At 31.6% G+C, this 25607-nt stretch overlaps 1 protein-coding gene and 1 pseudogene across 4 annotated transcripts; one reads left to right on the forward strand and one right to left on the reverse strand.

Moving 5' to 3' along the window:
• Positions 1-2: 2 nt before the first annotated feature.
• On the reverse strand, positions 3-25595 carry LOC139773677 (terpene synthase-like). 4 transcript variants are annotated; one of them, XM_071708296.1, is made up of 11 exons: positions 25509-25595; positions 20139-20208; positions 14677-14852; positions 14375-14529; positions 2494-2635; positions 1831-1951; positions 1584-1723; positions 1256-1355; positions 897-1117; positions 650-710; positions 3-469 (listed from the first exon to the last, which is right to left on the reverse strand). In XM_071708296.1, the coding sequence occupies exons 3-10, from the start codon at positions 14740-14742 to the stop codon at positions 699-701; spliced, it is 957 nt and encodes a 318-aa protein (XP_071564397.1). In that variant the 5' UTR covers positions 14743-14852; positions 20139-20208; positions 25509-25595; the 3' UTR covers positions 3-469; positions 650-698. The 4 variants fall into 4 exon arrangements, with proteins under 4 accessions (XP_071564397.1, XP_071564396.1, XP_071564394.1 ...); XM_071708295.1 differs by lacking the exon at positions 3-469 and having other exon boundaries at positions 619-710; XM_071708293.1 differs by lacking the exon at positions 3-469 and having other exon boundaries at positions 619-1117; positions 25509-25588.
• On the forward strand, positions 10474-12809 carry LOC139773608 (uncharacterized; annotated as a pseudogene).
• Positions 25596-25607: the final 12 nt, after the last annotated feature.

A 25607-nucleotide genomic window follows, 5' to 3' on the forward strand; every position in this document is an offset into this window, starting at 1 on the left:
GATTAATGTTGTAAAATTAATTAAAGTTTTATTTATAATTAATTTTAATTAATTAAAAACAATTTTCAAATAATGTTAATAAAAATTGTAAAAATAATTAATTACGAGTTATATATAGCGCTCATTTGTTAGTTTTAGATTCCTTCCATTTAAAAAATAATTGGACGCCGGCTCCTTCAACTCTATTTCCGTGAGCTCCTGACAGATATATATGTGCTTGCAGCCGGCCTCTTGGCGGTACTCAGCGGTACTGTCCTTTGCTGCATATTGCATCGAGCGCGCTAGGGCGACGAGATCCTTGCCAATAGGGCGCCGACTCGGTAGTAGTCGGTAGGCGAGAGCCTCTTGAACTCCAGAGCAGGAGAATTACGACCGATTCGAGGAAGTTCTGATGAGTGCTCCCGAGATGGGCGATCAAATAATCTAAAGGTCTTCTACTCGGTGAATTTATTTATATAGAAAAGCCACGCTGAAAGAAACTCCATTTTTTGATACTTGAAAAAAATAAAATTTATTGTAAAAATATTAAATAAGAAATTTTATTATACTATTGATGCTGTCGCCAAAAAGTTACGATAAAGAGGTATATATAGCGATAAATAAGACTTACAAATAAAATAAGTGACTTACAATTATTTAATATACTTACAATTAGTAATGTTATATTGTACAATATGTATAATTATGTAAAGAGAAAATTAACAAACAATCTGAAAATATACAAGATTAAATTTCAATGAGAAATAAATGTATCAACTTTACATAACAATCTATTCTGTGTTATAATGTATCTTGTAAAAACGAAATATACGATTGCCCGAACAATTTTCTAAACGAAAAATATTCATTATTTTTTGAACGAAATATTCGACGTTTTACAATTTAGTTACACTAACATCACTTTCAGCTTCGGTACTGGTGTACGGCACCTCATTCTCATATTCGTTCAGCATTTTTACTAACTTTTCGTTGCCTCCTAAACGATCAATTTCTATCCTTATTTTTTTGTTCAGTTCTTTCAGTGTGTCCCTCGTGTATTTCAAAGAACCAAATTTCTCCAACAAGCTCACACAGTAACACTTAATTTTGGTATCCGTAGTTCGTTGTTTTAGAATATCTATAGGCTTTATTAAGGATATATGTTTAAATTTTATGAATTATAAAAATTTCGAACGTAAATGCGTATTTAATAAATAATTTCCTACGTCAAGTAAGTACATATATTATCTTAAACATAATGTTTGTTAAAGGATACTTATAATTTCTCTGTCATCATCGTATTTAAGGGCATGTATGATAGGGAAGCTGAACTTCCCTTCGGTCAGATCGTCGCAAAAACTTTTATCGTTCGGGTCCTGTGATAATAACAAATTCAGTTAGTTCAAGTTTACTTAATTAACCCTGGGAACGGGCACCCTGAGTGAATTTTACACCCCAGTGTCGAGAAAATGAATCTCACGTCACAGTAATTTCTTTTATCGTTCGAGAATCTATATCTACCTTTCATTCAAGAGGTTCCGAGACCCAATTCGCATAATAGAAAATTAATCAAATTAATAATGAAAATTAAACAAATTACTTACCTTACAAACACACAAGTTGGTATAGTCATTGTGTATTTGATAATAAAATCCCATTAAATTTAACAACAAGGACAAGTCTATTTCACACTTTGAAAACAGTTTCATTAAATTTGCCATCAACTTTATCAGCCAACCAGCCTCTATAAAATTAATTAATATTCGAATTTTATATATGTAATTTAGTTTTTAAAATGGAGTTTCTGTTTCAGTAGATAATAAAAGTTATCACAAAATCATAAACATTTACTTCTTTCCGCCATCATCTTGTAATCGTTTTCAGTTGGACACATTAAATTGTTCTTCCAATACATATCCATACCCTGGCCTCTGTTAAATTCCAGTATATGTTCAGTTAAGATTTTAACTGCCTGTTAATTAAAATATAAAAATAGATAACTTAATTTACGTTGTATTTAACAAAATTTAATATATTGGCGCGATTTTGTTGAGCTTCGAATTAGTACTGGTTGTAATCAATACAGTGCTGATTGTAAAGAAATATGTATACAGTTTTATAAGTGCTTAATTGCAAACATGTCGTGAGATTTTTCAAGAATGTTATATCTTTCAAATACACACACACACACACACACACACACACACACACATCGTCTTTATTACTTCTAAAAGTTTTTAAATTACTTGAGGACAAACTTGTTAAAAAGCATTTAATGCTCTATAAATTCAACTATCTATGATATAATATTGCAATTCTTGAAATATAGTAATGTGGATACTTTAAAAAATATGACATTCTTGAAAAGTCTAAATTCAATTCAATAATGAGGGATATTGGATTTATGAAAAGTATCTATTTCACATTTTGATTTATGTTGCTACATATCAAAGCCGAAGAGATTCAATTTTCTAAACGTTTTTTCTATAATTATATTACAACTGTAATACTTACTTCGGGATGTAAGTGAAGAGCTTTTTCGACAGCAATAAATTGTGCGTAATTGGTGGCACTTATTGTGCCGGAAAGCCCATAAATGTTATGGGTAACGGGAATTCCATCTCGTAAAATGGAATTATCCTGTACATCGTCGTATCTATTAAAAGAATTTTATAATTCTATAAAAATATGTATAAATATTTACAAATATGTACAAATATAAGTGCAAGAGTGTATACACGGGTCAACTTATTTATCATTTTCTATTATTTCGTCGTTATGGATAAGCGTTGCAAAATTGCGTTGCAACGTATGAAACTGTCGCACCTTATTGGATTATTTGAAGGTATGTATGATTAAAGGTCGATTCAGACATAATCGTGCCGTACCCGTCCCCTTTACGCGGAGTGAATTATGCAGATCCCCGTTTACGCGGAGTGAATTATTGTATATTTACGATAATTTGAGTAAGTTATAACTACAGAAGTAACGCTCGAGTAAACCAGAGTATATGTGCATGAAGATATCCATTAATTGCGTTCTCATATATCCACCCAGATAACACAATATTGTATAAATATGTTATGCTGCGTCAAATATTCTGTTAAGAGAATATTCTCAACGAAATCATCTATAAATGTTAATAGAATATTTTCGTTTTAAAGGATGTTCTATAAATGTACTGGAAATATTATAAAATTGTCAGTAGAAATATTCTGTTAGTATATTCTATAAATATTATAGAGTGTAGCAAAACTAATCAAATTAAGCGGCGAAGTCGAACTACTGCAGCGCCGCGCCACTCCGCGAGCACGTACCACGTACTAGAAACAATAATAAAAAACGCGCGCGCGCTGTGGAACGCTGGTCGTTGGGCGCCGTGGCGTGAACAGGCCTGTTGTAACGTAAAGTAGGTATAATTTGCATCTTATGCATTTTTCTTGTCTCTTGGCGTTTTCGACCGAGGTGGGTTTCAATCCGGGTTTCAACGAAATCGAGCATTTATTCGTCAACGCGGGCGAATTGACCAGTACCCGATAAAAACAGTACGTGAAATCCACGTTATTGCTACGTGGATCAGCATCGTGGAATCCACGTGGACATTCGAGTGGACAATCCGCTCAAGAACGGTACTGTAGTCCACGTGGATGAGATCATCGATTTGACGTGAAATCCACGAGCTTTCTCTCTAAATTTCTTGGAGTGGAATCTCACTCCAAAAGAGTGAGATTTCACTCCTAAGAATAATGAAAATACTGCCAGTCTAATTGGAGTGAAATTTCACTTTTCGAAAAAGTGAGTTACTTATTCATTCTTTACTTGGAGTGATTCTTCAACTCTGAAAAGAGTGACATGTTTCACTGAATAATTATTCACCCGACATAAAAAAAATTATTTATTTCGAAATTTTATTACTATTTTTTAACTAAATTTATTTCTTAAGATGCAGTCTATGATTATAAATATTTTCTCGTATTTGAAAAACACACTTACCTTGGTGGGATTCGAACTCGAGACCTCGGGACCTCTGCATCGTGAGCCAACTGCCTTACGTGGTAGACTACTTCTTAATTTGATGTAAGCGTTATATATAGTCTACATATGTCATAACCAGCGCAAATATATAATTTTTCAAAAAATATCTTAAGAAACAAATTCAGTTTAAAAAGAGTAATGAAATTTTGAATTGGATATATGATATAATATTTCTTAATGTCGGGTGAATGTCAGAAATCAGTGCCGGCTCATTATGAAATTTTGTGTTCGTAAATATATTTATGAAAAAAAGTATATTTATAAAGTTAAAACATTCTTATCAAATCCTTACAAGGGCCTCACTAGACAAAAATAAGGAAACCTTTCTTATGGCATCCCTAATAAATAATGATCGGGACCTCATCCGGTTAGCGCATAAACGCAGTATAATAATACTTTCATTAATTATAATCTTTATATCACTTTGATTAATTATAATCTTTAATAGAAATTACGTGAATGCAGATTTATCCACAAACTATCCACATGGATGCAACGTTTTTTTTTCATCACTACATCGAAGTCTTTTATCCTCGCTTTAAAGCCAGTGATTAACGAGAAGCTGAGACATAAAGGGATAGAAAATAATGCTATGGATCCGATGAACTTGGATGTTTATTTGATTCTTTTCTCGAGTCTTTTTCTAACTTTTCGACAGAATATCGTAGATTTAAAGCACTTAGAGAATCTGGGCACTTAATTCCAATTTATGATTATATAATTGGTGACAGGATTGATGATAAAATTATTCATGGGGTCATGGTGAAAGAAATTGTTTCTGTCCACGCACAATTTATACCTATGACAATAACCCTTCAAAAATTGTTCAGCTTGCCAGGTGTTCTCTCTTCAGTTAAAGATTACATGCGTGAACTTGAAAAGGAGACAGAGATATTGGAGAATTTTATACAAGGTCAGTTGTGGAAAAATAAAGTTGCAAAATATTTTAGTGACAAATTTGTAATTCCTTTATTTCTCTACTTTGATGATTTTGAAGTTAATAACGCGTTAGGCTCACATGCTGGTATTCAGAAATTAGGAGCACTTTATTATTCTATTGCATGTTTTCCTCCTCAAGTAAATTCCTTGTTAGAAAATATTTTTATGGCTAGTCTTTTTCATTCATCCGATAGAGTTGTTTTCCAAAATCATAAAATATTTCATAACGTTATAGATGAATTGAATTTTCTACAATCTGAGGGAATCCTTGTTAACACAGAAAATGGATCTGAACAAATTTACTTTGCACTAGGATTAGTGATGGGTGACAACCTGGGCTTAAATTCAATTCTTGGCTTTGTAGACAGCTTCAATGCTGCATACTATTGCCGGCTTTGCAAAACACACAAAGAAGTCGCTCAATATGATTTCGAAGAAAGTAGACTTCGGCTCGACACTTATCTTGCTGATGTTGTTTTAGAAGATACTAATGTAACTGGTATCAAAGAAAAATCAGTTTGGAATGAGGTTCGGTATTTCAGTACTGAGTCAAACTTTTCTGTGGATTGGTTACATGATGGCCCAGAAGGTTTGCTTTCTTGATGGAGCTTATATTGCATCACTTCATTTGTGTGCTTTTATTGCACCTGTAGAAAACCGTTTGTTGTTGAATGTTTTGAATTCAAGGCTTAATAGTTTTGATTATCATCGTAATGCCTTTTCAAACAAACCACCGAACTTTACCCGAAAAGAAATACAAAATATGTCATTGAAAACGTCAGGCAGTGAAATGTCAATTTTTATTCTTATATTCTCTGTACTTGTGGGAGATCTTATTTCTGTAAATAATAATGTTTGGAAATTATACTTGCTTATGCGTCAAATTATGGATATTGTTATGTGCCGAAAGTTACAAAAGGGTTATGCCAATCAGTTAAGAACACTTGTCATTGAACATCTTCAGTTATTTAAGGAGCTTTTTCTGAATGAGAGGGTGAAGCCAAAGGGGCATAACTTTATTCATTACGGCACAGTTCTTGAACAATCTGGTCCGCTTATAAATCTTTCTTCAATTCGATTTGAAGGCAAGCACAAAGATAAAAAGAAAGAGGCTAACTGTACTACATCTAGGAAAAATATTACGAAAACTTTGTGTATCAAGGAGCAGTTGGGTTTGTCGTATCGCTTTATTTCAAAAAGGGGACTTACACCTTGCGAAGATAACATTGCAGTGTGGAATGTTTAGATCATATTTCTTTCAGTGAAGATTTCTTTCTATTCTCACATTCAGTTCCCGCAAATTTCAATGGGCCTTGTCTCTTGCTGAGTTGGGTATTACTTACAGCTTCTGGACTTGCGTAGTAATACAATTTTGTGAAGAAAATGACAATCTCCCCGTATTTGGTTTGGTTGAAAAAGTATTTCAAAATGATGAAGGAGAAATAGGTTTTGTATGTCGAGTCATGGTAACTTTTGGCTTCAATTCACACTTCCATGCTTATGAAGTGGAATTAACTACAAACTTGACATTTGTGTGTCTAAAAAATCTGATATCTCCCTTTCCTGTCATTCATGTTCGGATGGGCAGTGGTTGTATGTTTGCAATAATGCGACATAAGTTGTAAGATATTTTCATCAACTGTTTTTCTGAAAGTATTTAACTAACAAAGTGTAATTTTTTGTTTCTTTGATTACCAAATATATATTTGAAATATATTTGCAGATGAACATTTTTAGTTTGATTAATATAGATTAACTAAATATATATAAATATAGATTTAACTAAAAACTTTTAATATACATATATTATATATTTTATAAGTTTCTTATTTTATATTTTGTCATAATAATAAGATTTAATTGTAACAATGATGATGTAACAAAGATGATAATAATGAAAATTGTTATTTTGTATATAGTTTTGTGTTAACTCACCAACAAAAATAAATACCACAATATACCTAATATAAACAAAAAATTTGGTTTGATTACTCCATTTTTAGTAAAATATAAACGATTAAAAAAATCCGATTAAAGTTATCAGAATTCAGTCTTAAGTTATCAAGATTTTTGGTAAATTTAAACAGAATTTTGATAATTTTAATATTTACATATAAATGTTTACATATTCCACAACTTCATTATTCACAAGGGAAGTTCGAAAAGTCGAAAGTTCCAAAAAATCAGAAACTTTGCAGAATATGTATATGTACTACAAATCTGTTTTACTTTAAATTTAACTTACTTAAATTTCTTTTTTCGATTTCAGATTATATGGTACTAGCCTTATATTATTGCATTATAATAGTATTTTGTTTATAAATTATAAATAGTACTGTAAATAAGAATGCCTAAATGCAAAAAAAACGTACTTTTTTTAGAAAAGTTAAAAAAAACACAGATACTTGTTATAAACTTATGAATGAAAATATTAATACATGTGCCGATCCTGTTGTTAATTTGACAGAAATTTACAGAATCAATTCTAGTAGCGAAAGCTTTGACGAAATAAATGATAGTGAAAGCTATATTTCTAACGAAAATTTATCTGATATTTGTATGGAAGATGGCAATAATAGTTTAAACGATTTCGATAGCCAACCTTTGACTATTTCTAATGATAACAACTGTGATGTTAATTTAAGAAACAATAGTGTAAAAAGTAATTTTTTTTCTAAGTTACGTGAATGGGCAATTACATACAATATGTCTCATGAGTCATTACGAACATTACTAAGTTTATTGAAAACAATACCTATTCTTTCAAATTTACCAAATGATCCTAGAACTTTGCTTACAACACCTCGGAAAACATTAACAAAAAATGTAGAGCCAGGAATTTATGCACACTTTGGCTTAAAGTTTGCAGTAGAAAAGTTAATTTTTAAGGTGGACATTTCCACATTATTATCGATTGATTTACTAATTAATATAGATGGATTACCTCTGAGTAAAAGTTCTAGTAGTCAAATTTACCCAATTTTATGTTCCCTATTTAAATATCCTCATAACATATCTGTAATTGGTATTTACCATGGTTACGAAAAACCCACTAATGTTAATGAATATCTCTCAGATTTTGTAAAAGAAGCTATTGAACTAGTAAATAATGGTTTTGTATTTCAAGGGCGAGTTTTACCATTTACAATTAAAGGTTTTATTTGTGATGCTCCTGCAAAGTCTTTCATAACTTACTGTAAAGGGCATTCAGGATTTTATTCTTGTACTAAGTGTATACAAAAAGGTAAATATATAAAAGGTAGAGTCTCTTTTATTAAAAATAATGCAAGAAAAAGAACAAATGATAGTTTTCGCCGTAAGTTGCAGCCAGAATATCATAATGGAGTATCTATTTTAGAAGATATACCTAATCTTGGAATGGTAACTAATTTTCCTTTAGAATACATGCATTTGATTTGTTTAGGCGTCGTAAAAAAACTTCTTTTAAATATATGGTTACAAGGGAAACCTTCACATAAGTTATCAAAGGAATGTATAAAAAAAATATCTGATTTACTTTTATCGATAAGAAGTTATGTTCCTATTGAATTTGTTAGAAAAACGCGTTCATTGGATGAAGTAAAGCGTTGGAAAGCGACAGAATTTAGATTCTTTTTATTGTATAGCGGACCACTAGTTTTACAGAATTTAATACCTTACGATAAGTACTTACATTTTCTTACTTTACATATTGCAATTAGAATTTTGATATCTACAGAATTACACAAAACATATAGTGAGTTCGCAAATAGCTTATTGCTATACTTCATTGATCAAGTAAAAGTTATTTATGGTTATGAATATATTTCTCATAATGTGCATGGATTATCACACATAGTGGAAGACACTAAGATCTATGGAACATTGGATTTGTTTAGTGCGTTTCCGTTTGAAAATTGTTTGCAAGCCTTGACAAAATTGGTAAGAAAGCCAAACCAACCATTAGCTCAAATTTCACGTCGTTTGCATGAAAAAGATGATACACTATCAACATGTGATACAATCAAAAACGAAATATTGTTCAGCACAGAGCATAATGAAGGACCTTTACCGTCAAATGACTTCGAAAAAGAATATAAGAATTGTACATTCCAAAACTTTAAATTGAGTACAAACATTGGAAACAATTGTTTTACTTAAAAATAAGTTTGTAGTAGGGGAGACCGGGGCTAAACAGTCCGTTTTTTTTCGGTGCCGATTTTTAACAACAAAATAAATAATTGTAGTTAAATGTGGTATACCACTGTAAAGAGTGAACCTTTAGCTACAAAATTTATATAGGAAATTTTTGTCTACGTCGCTTTGTTTAACCGGTATAGAGCAAAAACGACAACGGTGGAAAAATTGAAATCTCAAAAATGCCGGGGTATAACAGTCTGCACTGTATTTTCAATACATATACGTACATCTAATCCTAAAAAATAATAGGATACATGCAATAATTGTTTTTTAAGAGAAAAATATAAAAATTTATTTAAAATTTTTATGCGAAACATTATTAAAAAATAGTTACGAGGGTTCCTCTTTCCGCAGAAGTCACTCGCCCGACTTGTTTCACTCCTCGACGTCCGATGACTCTATTCGGTGTCTGAACGGTTGTAATTCCCGTCTCATCCATATTCCATATGCAGTGAGCCCGAAAATGCCTTGGAAATGCACCCGGACTGCTTACTGACCGATTAGCCCCAAACACAAGTTTCAGGTTTGATCGCCCACGAAATATTAGACATCAACGATAATGAAAAAACTACACTGGATTCGTGTTCAGCATGCATTACTCTTTATATAATCATGTACCTCGAGATTTGGAGAGCAAATATTATTGCAGATATTACAAAATTTCCACGCGCAGAAAATGTAACTTTTACCTTTCGAAAACACGTTTGCCCTCGTAAAAATCATAACACGGCAGGTAACCTGCCGAAACTCCGTTGGTCACATGGGTACTATAAGCAGCGTTTACAATGTTAATAGCGAGTTCGCACAATATACAGGTTCCGAGATATTTGATTAGACGTATTTACCCCGTAGACGTTTTAGCCCCGGTCTCCCCTACTTATTGATAATTTTGCTTTACGCAATAATAATTATTATATTATTGGTAGAAAGTTTGAAAACGTTTATAATTTTTTTAATGAGTCATGCCAGTCTTCACGATTAAATATTTACTCCGTAAATATTCTTGGCTCTACTTCACTTTGGTTAGTAAATGATATTATTAACAAACTTGTTATTTTTCCAAATAATAATGGTTTTGTCGTTTTTCCTCTCCTTCACGTTTAAATATTATCTACATATAAAATTGATTCTGTAAATTTTTCTTTACATTTTTATTTTAACAATGGCTTCTGTGAATGTATGCAATAGATAAATATAATAAAATATTTTTTTAATTATATGTAATTATGTGTAATTTCATTTATATAAATCAAAATATTATATTTTGCAGTAATATGTTTTGTTTAGTAAAGCAATAATAAAATTACATCATTAAGATTTGATCTTAATAAAACTGTAAAGATGGAATGGAAGATAATTCATTTCGTTCATGATAATGTTGTTGAGGCTGTACCATCTGCTTGGGTGTTCGATGACATTTGTTATTGGCCACCTTATAAAGGGTCAAAATTGACACAAGCCATATCATCGTGTATATCTCCAAAATTTGGCGAATGGAATTTGTGTACAATACGACAATTAGCAGGTGGACAAATATATGGTAAGTTTATAGAATGTTGAATCTGGAATACTTTTTTTATTACATTTTATTAGATTGAATATTATGTTTTAATATATTAACTTATTATATTATTTATTGGATATATGTTTGTTTAAGATAATTTGCTGAAAGCTAAAGCAAAGTGCGCAAAAGCAGAAGATACGTCAGATCTTAATTCAGATTTTAAACCTAAAAGACAGATTAAAAAAAAACGATTTTTTGATGAGAAAAGTTCTGGAGACGATGTTGCTCAGCGTGATATTGATTCTACCCCTCGATCTACCATTTCGTCATGTACCACACGAAAGGGTAAGATTTTATCCATTTTTTATTTTGTTATAAAATATTTTATTTTGACGATAAACAGAATGTTTCATCTAATTATAGGATACAAAGTAAACAACAATATTTCCGAAACTTCAAGTTCAGACTATTCTGAACACGATGATATGATATCAAATTCAATATTGCTTCCTTCACCCTCTAAAAGTATGTTTTAGCACATATATAATATTAAGTGTGTTTTGTAAGCATTGTTCTATATTTTTAAACTTTAATAAGGAAAGTACAATTTTAACTTTTACAGCTGGTGTAAAATCATTACAATCTACAGTCACAAATAAATCTGCGATTGAATCAACTACAGTAAGAAAACATCATGAAAAAGAAAATCTTGAACTATCCACTACATCTACTTACAATAAGTCTGTACCTAAAACTGCAAAACCATCTGATAATCTATCTGGTAATATTATGCATTACATTCTATTTTTATTTTTGCTAAAAAATATTTGCTACATATTGTGTATTCTTTCCTTAATGTTTATATAATAATACAGTAAGAAAACATGGTGAAAAAGAAAATCGTGAACTACCCACTACATCTGCTTACAATAAATCTTCACCAGAAACTGTAAAACCACCTGATAATCTATCTGGTTATATTATGCATCACATTCTATTTTTATATTATTGCTAAAAAATATTTGCTACATATTGTGTATCTTTTCCTTAATGTTCATATTATAATAATGCATATTCTAATAATGCATATTATAATAGTGCATATTAGAATAATGATCAATAGTTTGCAAATGTTTGCTATTTCTAAAAATGGACATTACTAATTATACAAAATGTATGTTTAGAAAAATATTTTGTTTCAGATATTAATTTCAAGAGACAATTATTACGACAATTGCAAATAATTAATCTGAGACAACAACAAATTTCAGAGGATTTGAGCGTTTTAATGAAAGCAAATTCTGAGAAAAATGAACCTATTATATCAAATAAAGATTCTATATTTAAAACTTATAATTTTCCTTTAAAAGAAATAAAAGATTTAGAAGCGCTAGAAAAGAATTTCTAATCGAGGACAATAATTTCAAAAATTTTGTAAGTAAATTTATTTACTAATATATTTTTTATTGTATTTACATAAATTTATTGTACTTTAGGTCAAGGAAATTATGCAAATTGGAGGATCATCCTACAAACAGATGGTGAAACGCGTTTTGGCGAGAATAATATCTAATGATTTGTCTAAGACTTACAGTTGGATAGGTTTTAAAGGAAAACGTAATTTTTCAAATCTTTGAACTTGCTCAGCAATATTGACTGCTACAAAAAACACATGGTTGTTCCGAAGCGATGGTAGAGGATGTAATAAAATATTAGCTCGTAAAATCAACTGAACGAGAGAAGCAGCTAACAAAAGCAAAAAATTGTAAGATATTACATTCCGAGTAAAACAAAGTTTATTTTGAGTTACATTCCAAGTAAAAGAAAGTTTTATTTTGAGTGCAATTACCAAAGATAAAAAATGACATGTTTGGCAGTTTTTAAATGATTATTGTTCATTTATGAAATATCTTTATTTTTTATAAATGAGTAATAATCATTTATTTTATTTTCTTTAAATTTCGTTGAAATAAACTGATGATTAATTTTATAAATTATTTTTTTTTTTCTAACATGTCTATGTGTATGTAGATATATATAATCTTTAGTTCCGTTAAGTTCAAAAATTTTGGTAATTATTTTTAATATTATAATATATTGAAATATGTTCTGTTTTATACACAATATTTTACATTACAAGTAAAAAAAAGTATTATTTTGAGTGCAACGTTTGTATTAATTTTTTGTTTTTCTTGTAAAAAAGATGAAATTAATTCAGCTGTTTTAGAAAATAAAAACTTATATGGTCATAAAATAGGGGAAAACAATACAGTTGTTGGCCACTCTACAATGATTGGCCATATCTTAAAAAATTAAAGATTATAAAGAAATACTATTAAAATGTTTAAAAGTGTTTCTCTTAAAAGTGTATTAAATATGCATTTATAATTAAAAATATTTTAATAGTATTTCTTTTATAATCTTTAATTTTGTAAGATGTGGCCAATCATTGTAGAGTGGCCAGCAACTGTATTGTTTACCCCTATTTATTTTGTGCTATGTAAATACATAGAATGATCTATAAAACATTCTGTGAAATATGCAATGCAAATTTATAAAATATTTTATTAAAATGGTTATAAAATATTCTATAAATATGCATACAATATTATATAGAATATTCGATAGATTATTCTACTTATATTAAAAAAACATTTGAAGTAGTGCCATTCGAATATATTATAAAGATACTGTAAATATATAAGATTGACTTATAGAATATTCCAAATATTCTTGAAGATTTTTCATAGAACGTTCATAGAAATGTTTAGTGCTATCTGGGTACAGGGTGTCCCTGAATGTTTGGTACTTTGCTCGTATCCAGATAGAACGGACCAAACTGACAAGGGGAAGCTCAGGTAACTCACCCTGGGATTTCGATGCCAATTTTTTTGGTTATTCTGGAGGTGAAAAAAAGAGATACGTGTCCCGGCGTTTGATTGAATAGGCCTTAGTTTCGGAGTAATAAATTTGTGAAAATTGAAATTTATTTATTTATTTATTTATTCGCGAGAGGGAGAATATCACTCCCTCCTTGTCGCTCTCACTTAGCTCGCGCGATCGACGAATGTTTTTACGATGGAAATGCTTTCTCGGTATCTCGGCGTGAATCTGAGTTGCCGGTGCACGATAACCAAAGAGCGATCTTTGGAATAATGTAGAGATGATGTAAAATGATTAATAAACATAAAAAAATTGTAATAAAAAAGTATGTTGATAATTCTTGCAGAAATTTTCATGCTTTGACCCTGACCTATACTCTTATTATTTTGACAATTTCTTTTCGAAAAAAATTCTTACCTATTACTTTTAAGTTAATTAATCTATTGGAAATTATTAATTCTATATATCCGTATGAGGTATTTTCGTTAACAAATATATTTATATAAATACTATATTTTATATATTATTTATTTATGTCGAATAAATAAATAAATATATATATATATATATATATATGTCATTTAGAAATTAAATATTATTTTGAGTTCTTTTGACACAATTACTTTAAAAAATCAACATGTCTTAAAGTTATTTTAACACATAAACAAAAGTTAAACGTAAATTTTCAAATAATCGTAAACTTTGACATACAAAATAATTAAATTTACTAAAATTAAATGTTTCTATTACACATAATTTAAGTAAAATCTGTAATATAATTAATATCATGTGAACTTGAAAAATAAAGTCAAAAGAACAAATATAAATGTAAAGTATAGTGTCAATGTTACTTACAGGATGCACGTGTTGTAAACAATCCTTATGATATCATCAATCTGCTGCAGTTGATTGTGGGATATTTGAAGCCAGTGGTTGAAAACAGATGTTAATTTTGTACACCTATGTTTTTCAGTACATTGAACAATGTATTTAAGCGGCTCCAAAAGTTTCTATACGACAAAAATCATGACTTTTATTCTATTGTGCATGAGATCAATAACGAAACAAAAAGTAAGATACGAAAGTTGAATTGAACGAAGAATTGAATTATAAAATTGAAAGAAGAAAAGGGAGAATGGGGTATATATAGGACTGACCTTATCCTCCTCCGTGTCACCGCTTTGCGAATAATAGAAAGGTGTGTCTTTGCTTTGGTCAGTCATGTTGCGACAGACGCAGTGATGTTTCTTCTCTGATTGACAGGAACAGAATAACTAAATGTATGGTAGTCTACGGGCTTATATTGTATCTCGATGTTGCAAGAGAAACGGCTCTGGGAAAAATAAACACGGATATAACCCACTTTGGGACCCACGATTACGCGTGGGCTATTAACTAAGAACCAGGCGCTGTAAATGATGCGCGAAAGTTTTATTTTTATTTGCATTTTACAACCTTATCTTCCAACCTTGACTACGCGCCAACTAAATTTGTCACACTTGAAACACAGTTCCGGTTGGAGTAGTGAAATCTCCCGAAAGTTTTATTTTTATTTCTATTTTACATATCTTCCAACCAGTATCTTACATATCTTCTCACATATCTTCCACCGTTAGTCGGCGCGTAGCCAAGGTTGGAAGATAAGGTTGTAAAATGCAAATAAAAATAAAACTTTCGCGCATCATTTACGACCGCGCCTAGTTCTTAGTTAGTCCGTTTTCTATATTCGTGAATTTCCATTGGAGCTATACTTCGAATTTTAAATCACGCTGGCTGAAAGTACGCGTAATATTACAACTAATAATAGGTTATTGCGATAAATATCACCACATGTCGGTGGTCGAATTGGTACGACACCTTCACGGAATGAAGGAAGTTCCAGGTTCGAACCCTGGCTGAGGTAATACTTTTCGCAATAATTTCTTTACAGTTATTTAGATACATATAGCATAAAAAATTAAATCGAATTGATTTAATTAGGTGTAGAGGGGGATTTTACTACTCCAACCGGAACTGTGTTTCAAGTCTGACAAATCTTGTTATGAACGTTCTCGGTAATGTCAGGATCTCGGGGTAGGATACACGACTCGGGTCAGTACAGTGAGAGAATAAATCTTTATTATACTTTCGAGGAGACCGATAGCTTTCGTGGTCTCTGCGCTTATACTGCTCGTCCGGCTCGTCGCCGGGCGAGCGCTCCCCACTCTCTGAACTCTCTCGCTCGCGCCTATCTTTTGTTTACAAGCGGATGCCTTGGGCGTTGGGCGCATTCTTTCTATTTTTCCAGGACAAATCTAGTCGGCACGCAGTCAAAGGTTAATAAATATGTAAAATAAAAATCCATTAAAATAGTATAAGGACCCTTGAAATTGAAATAAGAGAAGTAAAGGCTATAAAGGTCAGACGCAGATCTCCGTGCGTAATATCAGAATTAGGGCCAAAGCACATATGACAGTCGTAGTCGTGGACGTAAGTAACGTACAAGCTTTGGCGTATCTTGATCTGTCAGATCGGGGACTACGACCGTCGTATATCGCTACGCCATGTTATGTGCTTTGGCCCTTACTGATTTATTGGTCGTTGTGATTTACATCAATCCGTACGTTTCGACTCAACTTTGAGCCATCTTCAGCGGTATAAATTAAAATAAATTAAACGTTCTCCATACCACATTGAGCTTACTGATTCGAAGTTTCAGAAACTATGTTGGAAAAATAGACCAATTGATTCATATCTGTAAAAGTTGTTACATTAATGCTGCGATATTAATAACTAAAAGAAGAAAACCTTAAAAAACCCGCCAATCAGTCTAAAAAACGTGGAATTCAGAGCCATACGCAAAATGAATATAAATTATGGCAGATAAAAATACTCTCTACGAAGAGACTTAACGATCTTGTCGACACGACACACAACAATGATATGATTAGATATTGCAAGAAGAAGCAAGTCGTAGGTCAAAACAACGGTGAAGATTATAAATTGTAGGTCAAGCCAATAAAACAAAATAATAAATATTTAATGTACTAATAGTAAAACGCGATTTGACAACAACAAAATGTTTATGAGCATGGATTACAATTTGCTTAAAACCGTCACATATGCATGATGTAAAAAGTCTGTGTCAGTTTGAGAATTAAGACTATTCTTTTGCAACTTGATATGGGTCATCTCAGAAACTAGTCTCCTAGATAAATATTTTTCTTTATCCAAGATTTCGACATTCTCCCAATTAAATTCGTGATCGAAATTCATTCTGTGTTCAGTGATGACAGACTGAGTAGTTGTATTTCTGTGGATATGATTGCGATGTTCTGAAATTTTAGTCTTTAATTGTCTCATCGTCTGACCAACATATGAAGCGTCGCAATTTTTACAAGATATTTTATATACAACATTTTTATTAGATTGAATTGGGAGAATATCCTTCTGTACTTTAATAAATTTCTTAAGTTTGTTCAAACTGTAAAAGGACAAGTTAACATTTTGATCTTTAACAATCCTTTTAAATTCCTCAGAAATATTCGAGACATATGGAACAGTAAACCAAGTTCGTCGTTCCTCTTCAATCGTAGCGTAGGTGGAAGTTCGTTCTGTTTGCGAGTACATTTGTTAAGCAGAGATTTAATTCTGATATTAATTGTGTTAAAGATAAATGCTAACGGGTAGTCATTTTGCATGTGATATGTAGTTTACTGGATCTATGGCCCTGTTCCGGGCCTATTCTATAACTCCCTACCGATAGTTTCGTTATCGTTATTGTCGTTGCCCAGCTTTTTTACTTTATACATATAATATCTATGCAAAGCAAATATAACGACAATAAAACTATTAAGAATTAATGCCAAAGCACAGCTTGTGTTGTGCAAAAGTCTGTGTTTGGCCTTTACAGAATAGGCCCACTAATCTCTGTTTTGTATAAGATCTGATGGAGATTGGAGAACATCAAGAAAACACGATAATAATTAAATAATGTCTGTAAAATGGTGTAATCCTTGCAGAGGACGTTAATTAAAAAAAAAAGCTTGTTTCAGTATAAATTAAAACAGTTTTATATAATAATTTTGTATAATTTGTAATGGGTACATACATTTGGCACCTTTTTAAATCTTTTTTTTTTAAGATATACTATACTGGAATATAAACTCTACTCTAGAAGTAAATGGAACTGATGAAATGGAGAATTAAGAAGCCAATCCGTCCTTTTCTATCACTGCACTTTTCGAGAACAATAAAAAACATTGACCAATTAAAATTCGCTAAACAGGGACAGAAATTATCCCTAATGAACTCATTTTTTCACTTATAGAGGTAATCACCATACTAGTTAACGTGCTAAAGTATAAATTTTGTAATTTTTTAGAAAATATTGTGTCCTATTTTTTGTCGCGCGCACTTAGTTTTATCAAAAATAAACGTAATGTGCATGGAAAGCAAATATAACTATCATTAGATAGATGCATTCGGATAATTAGTAATCCGATTCGCCTCGGTCTACCCTATATATTTTTTAGGCAGAAATCGGTAACCCTTTCACCAATCTTCGCGAAATTCAAAACAACCTTCCTTTAATGATACGTTCTATATATAAGATTACATGTATAACTTGTACACTTTTTAGGCAAAAATCGGTAACCCCTTCACCGATCATTGCCAAATTCAACACCAACCTACCTTTAATGATACTCTATCCATAAAAAAAAATTAAGCTCAATATCTCAAAATTTGTGGAAATTAGGGCAATCATATAGATTTTTTTAGATAAAAATCGGTAACCCCTTCATTGTTAGCAATTTTTATTAATTCTATTATATTCTCCAGTTTTTTCTACCTCTATTTCATATATAATTCTTTAAAATTCGGTTAATCAGTTCTTGAGTTATAGAAATTTTGGTAAGTTTGGCTGTTTTTTTAAACAAAAATCGGTAACCCCTTTATTATTAGCAATTTTTATTAATTCTATTATATTCTTCAGTTTTTTCTACCCCTATTTCATATATAATTCGTTAAGATTTGGTTGATTAGTTCTGGAGTTATAAAAATTTCGGTAAATTTGGCACATACATACATACATACACACATACACACATACCAACATTTTTTTTAATGCGATATTTCGACGTTTTAGAACATAAGGAACACATTGGCATCGAAAACTAAAAAAACAATTTTCTCTTCGGTCTTTTCTACTTCTATTTCATATATAATTCATTAACATTTGGTTGATTAGATCTAGTTTTATATGCGATCAAAGTTCCATATACGAAGTTTATGAAAACAAAGCTTCCTCTATGAGGAAGCAATATTGTTCGAATTTTGCCAGGAGAAAAAATGGCTGTTTCCGGTACGAAGAATCGTATTGTACTTACAACAAATTTTGTGATATGTTGTATGTGTCTGTGGACATGCGTGTGCAAATAAAAATTTTAAATTAATTTATTTAAGTTTTTATTAACAAATTATACTGTTAGTAGAAAATTAGATAAATTATAATTTTACATGTTTTTATAAAATATGTGAATTTTATAAATTCACATATTTTATAAATTAATAATTGTTTAAATTACTGTTACATTTAAAAATATTTAAAAACAGAGAAAGATGCCTAAAATGAAAATGTTAAATGACGCGCATATAAATGTGTATGCATACATAAAGATTGTGCTATTTTAAAATTGTAAAGCTATTAAAATCTAATAAAGTGTTAATTTAATATAAAGATAATTTATGTAAATTATTATTTAATTTACAGCATTTGATACATTAAGTTTTGTAATCCTTTGTTAATTATCTATAAAGAGAGAACATAATTAAAATTTTATATCTACAAATATTTAATAAAATTAAATAACATTTAATGAAATTTAATTTATGATACTACACTATAACAGTCTAAAAAAAAATTTTGCAAAATACGATAGAAAAGTAGTAGGGGAGAGTTGACAATTACTGAGCCCCTAAGAACCGAAGCGTACATCTAAGCTCAGAAATGCTTCAAAAAAACAAACTGTGCAATTTTAGATAGGTCATTTATTTGGCTATCCATATATCATACCAATAATCTTGAAAGTTAAACACAAACTGAAATATTAATAATTTTCCAAAAAATGAGAAAACGCGGTATTATCAAACTGGTCTAATAGTATCGTGACCAGGTCTGATAAAATCGTGCCCAGTTTAATAAAGCCGTACCTATAAAAATTACTCTGGCTTCAGCCAGTGACATGAAGTAGAACACAATAACAAAATGTTTTTTTTATATTTATGCATTAATATCGTCTAGTCTAGTAGGTACCTACATATAAAAATAAGTGAATGCGTTAACAAATAACGATCATTATAAATTCAAATCAAAACTTAAGCAACGATCTTTTCTGTAAGCACCTTACATTGTAAACTAAACAGTCTTGGTAACTCTTAACACACAGTTATCGTTATACCTATGAGTATTGTACCTTGGGCGCGAAATTATCAAACTCAATCATTTCACTTTACAACCTTAAAATATATAGGAAAGAAACGCGTGTTTCTAAAATCACTTTGCAACCTAATTTTATAGTGTTTTAGCTTATTAAATCCGTCAGAATTATTTCTCTAATGAAAATATTATGTTACTCACCTCTTATCGAAACTACCAGCAAAATTGCAACGAGCAAGCAGAGAAGCTTCCAGAGCGCACTGTGTTTACTCTAAAGGCACGTAATAGAGTAATTGAGCGTTAATCCTTGTGACGTAAATAGAGGAATTATCTTAATATAAAAAGGTATTGCGTCGAATAGTCAAGGATTATGATTAATAATACATTGATTTTTTATATGTCTTATATAACTTGTTTTCCGTCGCGCCGGTCAATTTAATGATAATCATCTAAACATTCTAATATATCCCAGGTAGCACATACACGTTTCAGAAATGTTTTATAAGCGTTTTTCCGAAACGTTTTATAACCGATTTCTAGAAACGTTTCTCATGAGTAAAAATGTCCATTCGAAAAACGTTCAATGGAACGTTTATTTCCGATAAAATAACGTTTAAAAAATTATTATAGAAACGTTTTGTTTTAATGATAAAGACATTTTAGATAAAGACATTTAAAATTCCTACTTTTTACGTCTTTTGAACGTGTTTATGACGTCTTTGAGACATATGCGTGAGAATGTTCTAGAAGCTTTATGCATATACCATCTATGACGTCTATTCTTTTTCGAAGAAATTTCTGAACTGGTGCACATTCGTGCAATAAGTTAAAGTGAAACAAAATATACTTGTCTCACTCTAACTTAATTGCATTACTTGTGTGCACCAGTTCAGGAAGTTCTTCAAAACGGAACACACGTATAAATGTTTTTTCAATGGCCATGTTCAGCAGAACGTTTATTTTGCAACTGTTGGAAGTTTTCTAAGCTCAGATTTGTCCGATGACAAATAGATTTAAAAACCGGTAGGACAAAATTAATTTAAGTAAATAAGTGGATATATGTGCATAGTTTTGAAAGAAAAAATGTAACAAATAGGTATTTTTGTTACTGTATAGAAACGTAAAAAATACGTTTCTTAAATCATGGTTTCAAAAACATTTTTGTTCAAACGTTTCTTAACGGTTCTTTACGGTTATGAAACTATGAATACGTTCAAAAAACGTATATGAAACTAATATGTGCTACCTGGGATTCTAATATATTCATTCTAAACATAGATACGCAGATTTTATATATACTGGACACCACAGATGCGCGCTTGGCGCGCGCTATTTATAATAGCTTTAACACTATGCTATTACTATTGCATTATTAACTCCTTGATACACACAACTGTTAAAATATACGATGACAGCTGCAAACGAAGTAAGCGCAGCGAGAGAACCAACCGACATCGCGGAAAAGCGACAACAATAAACTTCGATAGATTCGAGTATCGACTTTACATCTCTTTTTTAGATATGGATGGATGGATGGATGGAATGGATTATGCTATTACTATTACACTATTAACTCCTTGATACACACACTGTCAAAATATACGATGACAGCTGCAAATAAAGTAAGCGCAGCGAGAGAATCAATCGGCACCGCGGAAAAGTGGCAACAATAACCGCAATATATTCGAGTTCGACTTTGCACGCCTTTTTTAGAGAGGGATACTTACTTACTCGATTTACACGGAATATTTGTAGCAATATTTACACGTAGCATTTTTTTACGTGTCTGAGAATCGTGTGTGATTAAGCATTATGTTCTCCACAAATTAATAAATATTCAAGTGATGTTAAATAACCATTATGACTAATAATACGCTGATTTTTTTATATGCGATAACCTTCGTCTTTTCCGGTCAATTTAATGATATTCATCTATAAACATTCTAATATATTCTTATACATTCTGACATAGATACGCAGATTCTATATATACACTTACTCGATTTACACGGAATATTCGTTCCACGTGGCATTTTTTTACGCGGCTGAGACTCGCGTGTAAATAAGCTTTGTGCTCTCCACAAATTAATAAATATTCAAGTGATGTTAAATAACTATTAAGTAAATTTTTTAACAAATAATTATTTTAAATAATTAATACAAAATAGATATTAAGTAAATGTCATATAAATATTTTTTCTACATTATTTAAATAAATAGTTCATGTAAAATAAATTTCAAAAGAAGTCAGATTATCGTAATAAGTACGATCGAGTAAGCGGAGTAAGAACATTTAGCTTACTGATATACATATAATAAGTTTAATAAATACAATAGAAAGATACATTTTCTGCCCGCATATAAAAAGCACCGCGTAAACGGAAGAATTATTTGCCGTGTAAAAAAACTGCGTAAAAGAAAAACCGCGTATAAAAATCGCATACTGCTTCGTGTCGCTATATTTTATTAAAATTAAAATTTAACAAATGTTTTGATTTATTAGGTTATTTTCAGTGTGATAAAGTTATTTAACAACAGAAACCGATAAGAAAGATATGAAGTTCGCAAATTTGCATAACTCGCATTAAGTAATTATCACAAACCATTAAATGCAAATCGTGTTCCCTCAGTATAAAAAAGCCAAGCAATAAAAAATAAAAACTGTTACATAAATACTTCTAATATTCTTTGTAGAAGGTCATGTTCAGCTCCTTTTTCATCAGTAAGATATATGTTTTCCAACTATTAAAAAACCTTTCAAATGTAACACAATAATTAAAAAAAAATATTATATATACATACACTGGGCAACAAAATTATCGCAACAAAAATTTACGTCAAAAATTTGCCCAATTTCAAATATGCATAACTCCGCGAAAAATTGTCATATCTGAAAGATTTTTTTTTCATTTTAAAGGGTGAAGTCTGTACTTTAAGGAACCAGTGTTAGATTTTAAATTTAGCCTCCCCCCCTCCCGCCGTTCTTCCAAAAGTAAGGACGTGTTACGTCTCCAAAAAATTGCATACTTTGACACATTCTACGGAGTAGAATGAATTTTTTTCGTAACTATCATGGCAACCATCGTAAAATATGGACTTTTCTTTGCAAATTAAAAAAAAATTAAGTCCGTTTTTTTCGCCGAGTTATGGCTTATCAAAGTTACCTATGCATTTTTGTGCATTCAATTACCGCCAACATTAGTATTACCCGATGAACACTACGAGGAGGTTATTGGTCGAATTTTTCCTATCGTGTATGTGTGTGTGTGTGTGTGTGTGTGTGTGTGTGTTAGCAGAGATTTGCGCAAACTAATTTTTATTCAAACGAGGCATTGTTACGATTTTGTCTTTTGTTTTCCGAATGAGCAATACAATACACTAATACGGTGACTGCAATACTGTGAAGTTTTGTAATACTAAAGTAAGTAACTTCACAGTACATTACTTCTGTAAGTAACTTCACAGTATTGCAGTCACTGTATTGTATTGCTCATTCGGAAAACAAAAGACAAAATCGTAACAATAATGCCTCGAGGCATTATTTGCGTTATTGCGTTATTGCGTTATTCTTTGACAGATGTACCGCCCCAGTCAAACTCCCCGCCTGGCAGTGTCCTCGAATCGGATCACGCGGGAGTATTAACGGCGATCGGCCGCGAGGCCTCACGCCACTCTGACACGCTTGGCTCTAGAACACCGTGACCGCCGGGGCACGAAGCCCTCGGGGCACGCGCTCCGCCTAACCGAGTAAGTAAGGAAACGATGAATCGTAACAATAATGCCTCGAGGCATTATTGTTACGATTTTGTCTTTTGTTTTCCGAATGAGCAATACAATACAGTGACTGCAATACTGTGAAGTTACTTACAGAAGTAATGTACTGTGAAGTTACTTACTTTAGTATTACAAAACTTCACAGTATTGCAGTCACCGTATTAGTGTATTGTATTGCTCATTCGGAAAACAAAAGACAAAATCGTAACAATGCCTCGTTTGAATAAAAATTAGTTTGCGCAAATCTCTGCTAACACACACACACACACACACATACACGATAGGCAAAATCCGACCAATAACCTCCCCGTAGTGTTCATCGGGTAATACTAATGTTGGCGGTAATTAAATGCACAAAAATGCATAGGTAACTTTGATAAGCCATAACTCGGCGAAAAAAAATCGTACGGACTTAATTTTTTTTTAATTTGCAGGGAAAAGTCCATATTTTACGATGGTTGCCATGCTAGTTACGAAAAAAATTCATTCTACTCCGTAGAATGTGTCAAAGTATGCAATTTTTTGGAGACGTAACACGTCCTTACTTTTGGAAGAACGGCGGGAGGGGGGGAGGCTAAATTCAAAATCTAACACTGGTTCCTTAAAGTACAGACTTCACCCTTTAAAATAAAAATAAAAAATCTTTCAGATATGACAATTTTTCGCGGAGTTATGCTTATTTGAAGTTGGGCAAATTTTTGACGTAAATTTTTGTTGCGATAATTTTGTTGCCCAGTGTATATAGGGGAGAGTTGGCAATTACCGAGCCCCTAAGAACCGAAGCGTATATCTAAGCTCAGAAATGCTTCAAAAAAACAAACTGTGCAGTTTTAGATAGGTCATTTATTTGGCTATCCATATATCATACCAATAATGTTGAAAGTTAAACACAAACTAAAATATTAATAATTTTTCAAAAAGTGAGAAAACGCGGTATTATCAAACTGGTCTGATAATATCGTGACCAGGTCTGATAAAATCGTGCCCAGTTTAATAAAGCCATACCTATAAAAATTACTCTGGCTTCAGCCAGTGACATGAAGTAGAACACAATAACAAAATGTTTTTTTTATATTTATGCATTAATATCGTCTAGTAGGTACCTACATATAAAAATAAGTGAATGCGTTAACAAATAACGATCATTATAAATTCAAATCAAAACTTAAGCAACGATCTTTTCTGTAACAACCTTACATTGTAAACTAAACAGTCTTGGTAACTCTTAACACACAGTTATCGTTATACCTATGAGTATTATACCTTGGGCGAGAAATTATCAAACTCAATCATTTCACTTTACAACCTGAATAAACCCGAGTTCTTTTGTAATAACGAGAGTGGTTATTTCTGCGATCCCGGACGAGCCCCCAAAATGTTACGCTCCGTTCGCTCCTCGAGACGCGCGCACTCGCGAACGCGTACGCGTGCTCCCGGGATCGCAGAAATAACCACTCTCGTTATTACAAAAGAACTCGGGTTTATTCAGGCTCAGAACGGAATACAATAAAGAGATCTGGGAAAACCGGTCCGAACGAAACGAGTCACCAGATCGATCTGACAGGCGGTAATTAAATCAATAATTCTATGCGTCCCCGTTGTCAAGGGACGCGCTTCGGCTTGAAACTTCTGCGGAGCGGAGCCAATTTCAGCCCAGAAGTACGAATGGCACGGGCGCAACAATATATAGGAAAGAAACGCGTGTTTCTAAAATCACTTTGCAACCTAATTTTATAGTGTTTTAGCTTATCAAATCCGTCAGGATTATTTCTCTAATGAAAATATTATGTTACTCACCTCTTATCGAAACTACCAGCAAAATTGCAACGAGCAAGCAGAGAAGCTTCCAGAGCGCACTGTGTTTATATGGACGGCCGGAACGCATTGACGGCGCAT

Source organism: Temnothorax nylanderi, unplaced genomic scaffold (genome assembly GCF_030848795.1).
Source record: "Temnothorax nylanderi isolate EJ_2023f unplaced genomic scaffold, tnyl_v1.0 TNYL_tig0065_pilon, whole genome shotgun sequence".
Taxonomy (NCBI): Eukaryota; Metazoa; Arthropoda; class Insecta; order Hymenoptera; family Formicidae; genus Temnothorax; species Temnothorax nylanderi.

Bases quoted from the DNA above. Each gene is read 5' to 3' on its own strand.
- LOC139773677 (XM_071708293.1), bottom strand. From the start codon at position 14,742: ATGACTGACCAAAGCAAAGACACACCTTTCTATTATTCGCAAAGCGGT. The intron at 14,530-14,676 runs GTCAGTCCTATA...TTTGTCGTATAG, and splicing joins GTGACACGGAGGAGGATAAG to AAACTTTTGGAGCCGCTTAA. The intron at 2,636-14,374 runs GTAAGTAACATT...TTCTTTTAATAG, and splicing joins GTTTACAACACGTGCATCCT to ATACGACGATGTACAGGATA.